The sequence below is a fragment of the Ovis aries genome, chromosome 11 (genome assembly GCF_016772045.2).
Source record: "Ovis aries strain OAR_USU_Benz2616 breed Rambouillet chromosome 11, ARS-UI_Ramb_v3.0, whole genome shotgun sequence".
Taxonomy (NCBI): Eukaryota; Metazoa; Chordata; class Mammalia; order Artiodactyla; family Bovidae; genus Ovis; species Ovis aries.
The window spans coordinates 31,935,583-31,949,071 of NC_056064.1; the positions used below are offsets into that span (position 1 = coordinate 31,935,583).

Consider the following 13,489-nt stretch of genomic DNA (forward strand, 5'->3'; position numbering starts at 1 on the left):
GTTCCCATCTCTGGATGGCTGACTTGCCAGGAACATAGAAACAATAACATCTTTTTCATCCAGATGAAATTTTCAGTAGAATTCCTGAACTGAGTGTGTGTGTGGGTGCGTGCACACAGACACTCGAGAACTGCCAAGAAAGTTATTTTCACAAGAGTTTCTGTGTTATATTGGATAACACCTTACCCACAGTTAAAGAACATGATTTGTAATTGGAATCCTCATTAGTCCTGTGAAATCAAATTAATAGGTCATGAAGGAAAGATTATTAGAAATACTTAGAGAATGTGTTTGAATACTGAGGGAGGGAAGGAAGGTGAGCAGACGGCATGTGTGTAACTTGAACTCCTTCAATAGGGAATATAGACTCTCACAGGCAAAGAATTTTTTAACACTTGTAAATCATTTCAAAGTGTAACTCACTCTACAAATAGACTAACCTTCAGGGATGGTGTATTTACTCTGTCATTTATTGAGCGCCTATTTGTATAGCTCTCTTTGACTTTAAGGATGATAAATTCGCAAGTGTTAGGGAGCCTGTCACTGAGATCATAGATAAGGTGGACAAATTGAACAGTTTTGGTGTGTTGTCATTTAGTCACTCAGTTGTGTCCGACTCTTTGCAACCCCATGGGCTGCAGCCTGCCAGGCTCCTCTGTCTGTGGGATTCCCCCAGCAAGAATACTGGAATGGGTAGCCATTCCCTTCTCCAAGGGGATCTTCCCAGCCCAGGGATCAAACCCACAACTCCTACATGGCAGGTAGATTCTTTGCCACTGAGCTACCATTAACTACTTTTTAAAACAGTGGCCCTGTTGAAAGTAGTAGAGAAGAGGTCTGTATCAGTTAAGGTTTGATCAGGATGCGGTACTGTGAGCAATATGAGGGTCTACCATAGGGGTTAGGCCTGGTGCAGATCCTGGTAAGGATGCTGTGGGCTGGTGCAACCCTGGGTGGGATGCAGGCCTTGTATCTGGTGCTGGGCCTGGGGAAGGCAGAAGAAAGCAGATAGGAGTGACCCAGAATCCGCAGGAGGATCCCAAATGTAGGAGAGCAAACTGGACCACGGTGTCCGTTTCCGCTTTCACACCTGCACCTTTGATGGTGCAGGTGACCTGCAGGAGAGCGGTGCACTTGGCCATGGAGCAGCACACAGATGTGGCCCAAGGTCACGAGGCATATGAGCTCGGGCGTGGGGTGCAGCCCAGGGAGGTCCAGCAGGAGCCAGGGCAGCTGCAGGCCCAGCGTCCCTCAGGGCCAGCAGTGCGAGCCGACAGGCCCCAGCTGCTGTGTGTAGCCACAGTCATGCCTGACCTCACGCCAGCTTTGCAGGTGTAAACATGGCCGCTCCTGCATTCCCACCTTCCAGGTGCTTCCGCAGGTGCCCCAGACTAGAGCTGGGAGGAGGGGGCGTCTGGGCGGCCTCATTCCCGGTAAGCTGAATGGACACGGCACTGACCCCTTAGGGCTCGCCCTGGTCAGCCTGGCGCTCGACACACCCTTCAGTCATACTTCCAGATAAGGTGATGGCAAAATAATTGTATTAATAAACAGGATTAAATTCTCCCCTTTACAACCAACAAGTCACTGATAGACTCCTTGAAAGAGGAGGCAAAGCCCCTTTATTAATCCCTAGGGCATGTTCATTTCTCTCCCAGCTGAGTCGCTGTAATCCTGTAGCACAAGAGTGAAGACTATTAACATATATTCAGTGATAAGAAATGGGAGGCTTCCCTGGTGGCTCAGTGGTAAAGAATCTACCTGCCAAACAGGAGACACAGGTTCGATCCCTGGGTCGGGAAGATCCCCTGGGGAAAGGAATGGCAACCCACTCCAGTAGTAATAGGCAAAAAATAGAAACAACCCCAGTATTCAGCGCATAAATGGATGTACAGCTGAGTCATGGTCTCCCTCTATCGTTTATAACTTCAATACTGAAACGTGAGAGTAAATGCTGTTGACATTTATTCAGCGGTAGGAGAGTGGGAGACGATTAAATGCTTTTGTACAGCCCCATCTGACTTCTTATTAATATTTCCTTCAGACCCGGCCTTTGACTCCAGCAGCCCATTTTCCGAGGTCAGTTGATTCTTGCTTGATTCAGTCTTCAGGATGCGTGAAAGATTCTGAAATTGTGTACTGCACTAATGCTGTAAACCTGAAACAGTGGCTTTGAAGAACACAACCATGTATTTAACCTGTGTTTTTCAGTTACTGCAAGTTCCAGACAGAGAAGTTTTCTCTCAAGAGTACCAGGAGTATTTGCAGTATCAAAATTAAAATGAAATTTGCTGTGGAAAAAACTGTAGAACTAAAGCAGAAAGAAAATAACTATTTCATGTTGTATTTAATTCTTTTTTCAATCTTTTTGCAGTTTTTTGAGGTTCCGTTTGATTCAAACATGAACAGGACAAAGAACAGACCTCTAGTTCGTGGACAGATCAGGTAAAGTCATGAATGTCTGTCTCTTCCATGTTACAAAATGTTCCATTGCGCATCTGTCCCAAATCATTTCCCTGTATTTTTAAAAAATATTTATGCATTTATTTGGCTGCATCAGGTCTTGATTGTGTCCTGCAGGATCTTTCCTTGTGGTGGTCTGACTCTGTCACGGTGGCACGTGGGCTTAGTGGCTGCACAGCGTGTGGGACCTTAGGTCCCTGATCAGGGATGGAACCCTTGTCCCCTGCATTGCAAGGCAGATTCTTCACCCCTGGACCACCAGGGAAGTCCCCTTTTCCCTGTATTTTGCCTTGAGCAGTAAAGTGAGAAGAATACCACCGTGCCCGACCCGCACCCCTCACCCCTGTCCCTGGCCTCAGGACCACAGCCAAAGTCCACGCCTGTGTCATCGGCGTGAAGACAGAAGGGCATCCACCCCCCCCCAGACATAGAACCCTCTCGGCTCTCCACCTCTCGCCTCTGCAAAGTTGTCTTGGAGGCAGGTCCTCTGAGGGCCCAGCCCTGTAAATACAGACTTTTTTCTTTTTTTCCCTCTTAATTTAACTCAGCCATCCTCAAACTTCAGTGGACCTAGTCATTGTTTCCCAAAACTGTACACACATAAGCCCGTGTGTCCTTTATGGTGACTTCAGGCAATCATGAAGGATGACTCTGAGTGGAATCTACTTCCGCCTTAGGGCTGACCTACATGGGCTGAGTGGACACGGCTCGCAGCGTCTTGAGAAAGTCCTCCCAGGGTTTCATTCGCCAGACTTTGTGCTCAGGCCTTGCTTTTTACTGAGCTACTGTTTGTGTCTGACGCTTCAGATATTGGAAAAACTGACCCTGAATACATACTTGATAAACAAGGCATATTGAGATAACAGGCTAGTTTTGAAGTAGTTATGGTAAAAGCACAGCCTTTACATCTTAGGCCACAAAAAAATTTCTCTAACATTTTTGAGAATCAAAGGGACAAAAATCTTCACAGCTAAAATGCCATTTCATGGCCATAAACATCCATGACATTGCATTATCCTTTGCTTCGTTTTCCCAAGGAGAATACAGAGGACAGCACTTTCAACTATCTGTCAGTTACCTACATAAAATGCCAGTTCTGCGTGTCTAAAATTTTTAAGGTTAAAAAAAAAAAGCGTTAACTGTTTGGGAGAAGACTGCTTCTTACGTCTTTAGCAGAAAGGAGAAGTGTTTCTATATTGAGATGACGTGTGTGAACCCCTCCTCACTCTCGCAGGGCCCGTTGTCAGTCTCTCTGGAGGTCTCGTCCAGAGAGCAGTAATTGCAGGTGGCTGGTTCAACTTCCTTGGAAACACTGGACCCCGAGGCCCTCTGCCTTTTACTCTGGCTCCGGGCCTCTGTGGCAGGATTATCTATCAGAGTCTTTAATGGCTTGGGGGCCACTTGATGAACTTGAGTCGAGTGTCCTCCACATCACTGAGGAAGCATTCCTGAGGCCCGAGGCTGGACCGGAGTCTCGGAGCATTTGGTAGAGAGCTTGACGTCTGCGTCTGAGGACATCTGGAGAGAGGAGCTCCGGGGTCAGGACGGCGCTCATACCCCCAGGATCAGCTCCTCCCTGCAGACTTGACCTCTGTTAACTGGGGGCCACACCCCCGCATCTGTGCCTCTGAGGCTGAGCATCAGCATGGCCAAGGCTGTGCCCAGGGGACCAGGGCTCTGGAGCCTGGATGACGCCAGGGGAAGGGGGGCAATGTGGGGGGAGTGGGCAAAATCAAGACGGAGTTTGATGCCTGGAGCTGTCCGTACTTCTGTTGTTTTACACCCTCACGAGTATCGTCCTTCCTTCTTGTCACTTACCTGTCACGCACGCATCCAGTGTCCATGTGATGAAGCTCTGAGTTTTGCTTGCAGCACTGATCCTAACTGGATAAAGAGGACTCTGTGGTTTTTAAGTGGCAGAGGGGAGGGGTCAGAGGATGAGGAGTGGTCCAGAGTGAATGTCCTCAGAAACTCCTCCTCAGATAGCCCTTGTTTCTTCCAGGAGGATGGGACCAGGTGTTGTCCACCGCAGGCTGTCGCCACCAGAATCTGACACCTGTTTTTGGCAGCTGGGGACCCCATTTCTGCCTTCTGATCCCCAAGCTCAGGGCCTGGAGAGCAGCTTGCAGAGGGCGCGTCCTCGGCTCAGCCTCCCTGGGCCTTCAAGCGCTTCTGCCAGCCCTACTACTCCACTGGGTCCTTCCGCTCTGACTTCAGATCTGGATGAGCAGTCCTTTGGTCCCAGAGAGGAGCCTGTTCAGTCAGCTGCTCCATCTGGCTTTTCTTTTCTTCTCCTCTTTTTACCACCAGTCTTCTAGAAGGCGTGGTCCCCTCATCCCTTCCACCCTTGTGTCCAGGCTACTGCTTGCTTCCACCTCATTCCTCTGCATGTTGGGTCTTCAAGCCCCGAGCGTGCATGCTCCGAGCGTGCATGCTAAGTCACTTCAGTTGTGTCCGACTCTGTGCAACCTTATAGACATAGCCCACTGGGCTCCTCTGTCCATGGGATTCTCCCAGCAAGAATACTGGAGTGGGTTGCCGTGCCCTCCTCCAGGGGATCTTTCTGAACCAGGGATCGAACCCTTGTCTTTTATGTCTCCTGCATTGGCAGGCAGGTTCCTTACCACCAGTGCCATCTGGGAAGCCCCCACCAAACCCTGCTTCCACTTAAACTGACTCATCACTGAACTACGAACCTCACCCTTGACCCCCAGGCCTGCTGGCCGAGTCCTCTGTGTCAGGTCCAAGACCCGGTGAGAGAAGGTTTGCTGGCTGAGCCCCAGTCCAGTGCCCAGGGCCAAGGGCAAGGCGTGGAGGACAGTTAAGCATGGGTCGGAGTCTCACAGAGGGGCAGTACCCAGGCATTCCTACACGGCTGCTTTATCCAGCAGCCTGTGCTTTCCTTGGCCCTAATTCTACTTGGTCTCCTTCTAACTGGGGTCCGCTCCCCCACCCAGAGCACCCTCTGTATGCCCCAGTCCTCTGATTCAGAGTCAGAGCCTCGGGGAGGCTTTCTGAGCGGTGATGTCAGGTCACGGACCTGCGCATCCTCTCATTGTCCTCCTGGACCCGGCCGCTCTTCTGTAGGAGCATTTCCTGGTTCTAGTTGGGGTTTTCTGTCTTCTCTTCACTCTCCTGTTAGTTTTCAGACAGAACAGAGATATACGTCTTTCTCTAACTTGAAGTCCTACAGACTCATATTTCTAAGATATATATATATATATATATATATAGAGAGAGAGAGAGAGAGAGAGAGAGAGAGCTTGTGTATTTTTTTTCTAAGTAATAACCTTTTTTCCTGGTCTCTTCTAACTAAAATTAATCATAAGGATGTCAAGACCAAATGTTTCTCTGTGTTTTAGAATTAAATAATTCCCTTGTTTAATTCAATTTGTTAAGACTGTATTGATTACCTAGTGTGGAACCAGCGCTGTCAGTTTTATTGTTAAATCATGCTCAAAAGGCCTTGAATCTGGGTGGAAAATTATGCCACATGCATAAAGTGCTTAGCAGATGAGATGGGGCAGCCCATAAACATGGATCAAGGGAAATGGAATGAATTGGTACAAACGAGAAGTTCTCTGGGAGGTCAGAAAGGGAAGTCTCAGATAAAGACCAGCTGGGCAGTGAAAGCTCCCTGAAGAAATCAGACATGGGCTGGGCCTTCTCAGTTATTTTCATTCCGTCTCCTTTGAATTACCCATTTTCCAGCTCCCTCACGTTGACAGGGAAAGAATACATGTCAGCGTTACTTTTCCCAACTTAATGGATCCAACGAGAGTGATCCAGAACCTGTAAGCTTTAGGTGTGGGCTGTGAGCGGAGAGATGGAGCGATAAGAGCAGAGAGGAAGGTTATTCTTCAAGGGGATAAATTAAAACACTCGGAATTCGGGGCAGCCCATACCTGGTTGTGAAATGAGTGATGAAGATTGAGTTTTCGAAGTGAAATGAATGGATTGTTTAGTTGGCATTATTAACTTCAAGAACGAGGTTTAGCCAAAGTATTATAGGGATTTACAGAAGACATTTTTCACATTTACTGAAGGTTTTACCAGTAAGCACTTAAGCAAATGTAAACATTTAGCGGGCTGCAGGGGACCTGGGAATGTTATTCATCCCCCTGTCACGCTGGTCTAGTAGACACATACGGCCCGGGTGAAGCTCTGCAGGATCCGGGTGGTTATGATTAGTCTCTCGGTGTGTATATACTGCAAATGTAATAAGAGGATAAACATTTTATAAGTGTAGAAATTTCTTTTCTTTAGTGTTCACCAGTCATTAAAAGAAAGAACAGATTTGGTCTCAACTTAAAGAACAGTGGTGCTAATGTCCAGAAAATAAAATAAAATAACATTTCCTTAAAATAAAATCATTCCATCTTGCCGAGCCATAGTAGGAAGAACAGGCAGAAGAAAGTCTGTTTTCATATCATCACTCAGATTTCATATCATCACTCAGAATCATCACAGTGGGTGGATGAGAGGGCCAAGGGTGTCTCCTAATCTCTCTCTCTTTCTCTCATTGTCATAAGAAGGAAGAGTGCATTCATGACTTTTTGGAAGCATCGTGAGTTGTCAATATTTGTTGACAGCAATCCTGGGATGGGAGATCCTTTGGGCTCCAGGCCCCTGTTTACAACCAGAAAATGCCCACAATATTCTAAGAACCATGAATATGAAGAGTTAACTATCATATCACAGTTACACAGCCAATCCCTTGCAGTCACGTGAGAAATAAATCATAGGAGCAAACACCTTTATTAATACCTGGAATCATTTGGTCTAACCTCCTGTCACTTCACTTCCTCTCTTTTCAAGTGTGCTATGCTAAGTCGCTTCAGTTGTGTCTAACTCTCGGCAACCCCATGCACTGTAGCTGCCAGGCTCCTCTGTCCATGGGATTCTCCAGGCAAGAATACTGGAGTGGGTTGCCATTTCCTTTCAAATGAGATGATGTGAAAGATTTGCCATCATCAAATGCTACTCCCGTTGATTGATGTTGCAGGAGCAGTCGTCTTAAGATCACATTCTCTGTCTTGCCTGATGTGTAAAAGTTTGTTTCAGTCCACATTTTGGGCCCCAGCCTTAGGTACAGGGCATATAAAGATGAACGGTACAGTGTCCATCAACAGATGAATGGATAAATGTGTGGTACATATATACGATGGAATACTACTCAGCCATAGAAAGAAGTGAAATTGGGTCATTTGTAGAGACATGGGTGGACCTAGAGTCTGTCATACAGAATAAAGTAAGTCAGAAAGAGAAAAACAAATATCATATATTAACCTATATATTTATACAGAATCTAGGAAATGGTACTGATGAACCTATTTGCAGGGCCAGAATAGAGACACAGGCATAGAGGAGGGGCTGTGGATACCGTGGGGAAGCAGAGGAGGGTACGGCGTGAGATCATAGCATTGACATATATACATTACCATGTGTGAAATAGATAGCTGGCCGGAAGCTACTGCATAGCACAGGGAGCTGAGCTCGGTGCTCTGTGACGACCTAGAGGGTGGGATAGGAGGTGGGATGGGAAGGAGGCTCAGGAGGGAGGGGATATATGTATACATACAGCCGATTCACGTTGTTGTACAGCAGAAATTAACACAGCATTGTAAAGCAAGTATATACTCCAATTAAAAAGAATGTGCAGTTTGCACCAAGGTTCCGGAATTCTTAAGGAGAAGATTCCTATTGTTCATTGCTGTCCATGAAAACCAAGTTTCCAGGGTAGTGGTCCAATCTCAGTGTTTTCTCACACCCGTGAGGGCAGGGACCACCTACTGAATTCCTCTATCACCCCCAGGTCCCTGGAAGATCCGGGATCCCTGTCTCACCCGTTCACCTGCTTTTATGATCTTTCCTTCATAAATTCGTTTCAGCAATATCCACTTGTAGAAATATTAATTCCTTGGTTCTCAATAAAACCCATCACCGCTAATGTAGTAGATTTGTAAGAGCACCCCTTTTCAAAACAGTTATTTGTGGAGACTTCCCCAAAAAAACTCAGGTCAAAGCTCAAATGTGGGATTTATTCAGGAAATTAAAGTTAAATTGGCTTGGTTTGATTACGCTTTTGAGTTTTTTTTGTTTGTTTGTTTTTGAAGAAAGGGAATTTTATTTTATAATTTAAAAATCATTTATTCTGGAAAAATGACAATCAGTATGAGATTAGTTTTTGTGTAAACCGATTACCTGCAGAGCTGCTTAGAATATAATGCCTTCTTGATTTCATATAACATTTCATAGACCTCTCTGACACATTACTTAAACAGAAAGGCCACATTTCTCCAGTAACTCATTTAAAAGTCAGGCAACTTAAATTGTGTTTAAGTGGAATAAGTAGGTGTCAAATTAAAGCTTGTATAGTCTCATTTGTTCCTAATTTCTATAGAAAATTACACTTTGATAGAGCTACTAAAGGTTGGTGTTTAGTAAACAAAGAAGTACTAGATTTTATGAGAAGAATAAATAATTCATAGAAACATGTTAGCAAATTTCCCCCCACTCGAATCTATTAGTTTCTTTTCCGTGGTAGCCTTGGGCAGGAAACGCCCGAGTAGAAAGACCTCACTCACACTAGTGCTCAGTAGAAAGGTCTCTCCATTTAAAATGTAATTCAGTTTTGGATGTGAGTTTGAAAATGAACCATCATTCCACCCTCAGCATGAGCCGTGAATCTATTTGCATGAATGAGTAAACGGATATGAAAGATTTTCTTTTTTTTTTTAGTTCAAGAAAATTACTGGACCTTTTCCCATCTCCATTCCCCATCCATCAAGTAATGCAGTTTTCCTTATTTGTACTTTTTTTTCCTGTTTTATTGATAATTAGAAATGTTCGCAACGTTGTCATGCCCATTCACCTGCTTTTATCATCTCTCCTTCATAAATTCATTTCAGCAGTATCCACTCACAGACATATTAATTCCTCGGTTCTCAATGAAAGCCATCACAGCTACTGTGGTAGATTTGTAACAGCACATTTTAAAAAAATGTTTTGCATGTGATCAACCTATTTTTTTTCTGGCTCTGATTTATATTTTTGTGATTTGCCATAATCAAATTCTTGATTTAAAGTTATAATTGAAGATAGAAATATTCTTCCGTTATAATTGTTATCTTTAGAAAAAGGTTTCACGCCCTCTTACCTTTATAATTTGTAGTTAAGAATTGACATTCTGGAGGTCCTCTCTGGGGTCACCCCCAGCCCGGGGAAACCCAAGGAAGCTTCCTTATTAACCTTCCTTCCAATCTTAGGTCTAGAAATCAGGCCTCAGAGTGGCACTTGAAGTGGAGATGAACTGCTAAGGAAATTAAATGATGAATGGAGCAAAAAAGACTGATAAAAATGTAAACAAAAATCTTAAATGGAGAATAACTGATGAAAGGAGAAATAATGGGGCAAAGGGTGTCCTTCTCTAGGTTCAGGGTACTTACCGGAACCCATAGGAACAGGGAGAGGAGGTGGGCCTTTTGATCAAGGGCTGAGCAGTATGATTAGGAGAAAGAGTATGATAAATAATTGACCTAAAATAATAAGAAGTCGGTGTTTGACAAGATTGCCCTTCAAGTCTTTGAGATTTAGCTCTGAGCATATTTTATGAAAATAAGGCAGAAAACCATAGCTGTATGTAACCAAGATGAGACATGATCATATATTTCTAATCTTTCTCTATATCAAAAACAGATGTCTTTATTAAAACAGCTAAACTTAAGCAACTTTAGTATCACCATGATATTTAAAAATTTCATGGTAAATCAGAATTTTAAAAAAATAACCAGATACCCCACTTGATTTATTTTCTCTTTATTCTTGCTCCTCTTCTTCCTGTTTCCAGTCTCAAAAAGAGCCCTTTGCTTCTTTCACTGATGTATTTTCACTGTAAACAAAGATTCTAAGCAAAACCCTCACTTTTCTTTTATTTAACTCTTTTATTCTGCCTTATTTCAAACAAGGTTTCCTTTAACTTGTAAGGTATGTAAAATGTAACAAAATTGTCCAGGAAAAAAAAAATTCAAAAAAAAGAAGCCTTGAAAGAGACAGCCCTGATGTCAGTCTACCCAAGGCCACTGGGCAGAAGGGGGGCCTGCTACCTGCCCCCCTCCTTCTCTCCACGTTTGTTGTTTAGTCAGTCAGTTGTGTCGGATTCTGCAGCCCCATGGATGGTAGCGTGCCAGGCTCTCTGTCCATGGGATTCTCCAGGCAAGAATACTGGAGTGGGTTACCATGCCCTCCTCCAGGGGATCTTCCTGACCCAGGAATCGAATCCGAGTCTCCTGCATTTTTGGCAGATTCTTTACCATCTGAGCCATGGGAAGTCCTCTCTCAAGTAAGCATGTGATGAAAATTGTATAGTGGGGTGATGGCAAGTCACTTTCCTCAAAAAATCACCTAACGTGGACTTCTGAGAGGGAAGTAAATGGTGTCCCCCCTGGCAGGCAGAGGGCTCCTTCTCAGAAGCAGGTCAGACCCTTTTCTTCCTCAATTTAAGAAGCAGAAAGGACTTCTGCCCAGAGGCCTCCCCATGCCCTCTGCAACCTATGCTCTCTGACCCTCCCACCCCTGAAACACGCTTCCCCACCCTTTGCTTGCCCCCTCCCCCATCTGTCCATCCAGGCTTGGCTTAAAAGTCCCTGAACCTCCTGTGTCCACCCCAAACCCCTGCTACCCCAGAACTGGGTTCTTGCTCCCTGGCAGCTTGCTCCCCACTCGACTGTCCTATCTTACCGTCTCCCACCCCAGGATAATCGCTCCCAGGATGAAGACCATATCTGTCTTGCACAGTGTATTACATCCCAAGTCTGTCCCTTTTATGAAAATAATTTGTGCCTGCCAGTCATTTCCATCTCAGGGGACGCAGTAGGAAGTTAGGCTACGTGTGCAGTGGTGTGAACTACAGGTACTGTGAGTCCACAGGAAGCTGCTCTGAGCCAAAGGCCACCAGCCTAAAGACCCCAGCAGACCCCAGAAATGGTCAGTAAGTGGCATTAGACCAGTGTCCCCACGTACTGGTTAGAGGGGAACGCCCAGGGTACATGAATGAGCCCAGAAGGAAACCTGAGTACAGGTCCTGGTTCCGAATCTCAGTTTCTCATCTGTAAAATGGGGATAAGACTGTCTCAGCGAACTTGTTTGAGTTTGTTCAGTTTTGTTTTGTTTTGAATTTCATGCCCAGTATTGATACAGATCCTGGGAATAGACTTTCTCATACACCGCTGGGAGGGAGGTAAAGAGTATAAACTCTCGAGTACAGGCTGGGAAGTCAAAACTCCTAAAAATATGCACGTCATCTGCCCCAGTAACCTGGGAACCTAGTCTCAGAATTTATGGTAAATCAGAGCTGTAAGCACTGACCTGTCTGTAACATACTCATCCCAACATTATTTCTAATTAAAACAATGGAAAAATAGTAAGTGGACATACTGATTGAAATTATCATGGCCTGCCCACCAAATAGGCTATGTAGCTGTTAATGATAATTGCAGGATTCTTTACCAGCTGAGCCACAGGGGAAGCCCAAGAATACTGGAGTGGGTAGCCCATCTCTTCTCCAGTGGATCTTCCTGACCCTACGTTGCAGGTCCTCCTACATTGCCAGTGGATTCTTTACCACCTGAGCTATCAGGAAGCCCCATTAATGATAACGATGTAGTTATTCTTAATGGCATAGGGAAATTATCAAGATATATTGAAAATAGAATAACAAAGCCACAGTTCATTGTGTTCTCAGTTGTTTTTAAAGTAGACATATCATTGGAAAAAAGCTAGAAAGATATAAAGCAACATGTTTCTTTGAATAGCTAATTTAGAATATTTTGTGTGATTTTCTAAATTTTCTGAAGTGAATGTATGTTACTTTTATAACATGATTTTTTACCCCTCCCTTTTCTCAAATGTAGGGTGAGAATACATACTTTTATTTTATTTTAAAAAGTTTTAATTGGGGCATTGGTTTATAATGTGTTAGTGTCAGGTATACAGCAAAGTGAATCAGTTACACATATACATATATTCACTCTTTTTAAGGTTCTTTTCCCGTATAGGCCATTACAGAGCACTGAGTAGAATTCCCTGTGCTATTCAGTAAGTTCTTATTGGTCATCTGCCTTACATACAGTAGTGTGGATATGTCAGTCCCTATCTCCCAGTTTATCCCTCCCGCTCCATCCCCTGGTAACCATAAGTTTGTTTTCTACCTCTGTGCTCTACTTCTGTTTTGTAAATAAGTTTGTCTGTATCTTTTTTTTTAGATTCCGTGTATAAGTTGTATCATATAGTGTTTGTCTTTCTCTGTCTGACCTCACTTAGTATAATAATCTCTGGGGCCATCTATGTTGCTGCAAGTGGCATTCTTTATTCTCCTTTATGGCTGGGTAATATTCCAGTGTGTGTGTGTGTCTGTGTGTCTGTGTGTCTGTGTGTCTGTGTATAAAGCATCTTCTTTATCCATCCCTCTGTTGCTAAACATATATGCTTATGAAAAGTAAACCGCAGGAAAATAAACTTCACAGAATTAGCCACTGGAGCACCTTTGCCCACAACATGAGCCGACCCTAGCTCCTTGGACCAGCAGGAAGTGGGTCCCTCAAGGATCCAGGTGCTGAGGACGGTTGTGGCTTCCGGGGTAAATATCCTCGTTCCTGTTTACGTGCCTTGTCAGCCTCCCCAGTTTTCATTTGTGCCCTGAGCGCAGATTTAAACACCAAACTTGAACCTCATGATGCTCTGTGATTCTGACAAGGGTCAGAAACTAAACTTCTGGGTAAAATCACCTATCTCAATCAATTACATTCAAATGTGCTTTTGTGAAAGGTCTTTTCATAACACTGATACCTTTGAATTGATGGGCTTCCAGAGCACTTGGAGAAGGAGTGAACAGTTTTGTTTTTTTTTACACAAGGTCCAATTCAGGAAAAATAAAAATGTTTATGAGCCACATTTTTCTCCCACCCAAAGTAAAACTAGCTTTTTAGAGTGCCATAGGGAAAAAAATATCTTTCTTATAAGCTATAAA

At 44.3% G+C, this 13,489-nt stretch overlaps 1 protein-coding gene across 1 annotated transcript in view; it reads left to right on the top strand.

The window, feature by feature from the left end:
- The window catches only part of LOC101105425 (protoheme IX farnesyltransferase, mitochondrial), a 108,029-nt gene that overhangs the window by 78,651 nt on the left and 15,889 nt on the right, over positions 1-13,489 (top strand). Inside the window, 1 exon segment of the mRNA XM_042255687.1 lies at positions 2,375-2,445. Coding sequence (XP_042111621.1) covers positions 2,375-2,445 — 71 coding nt within the window.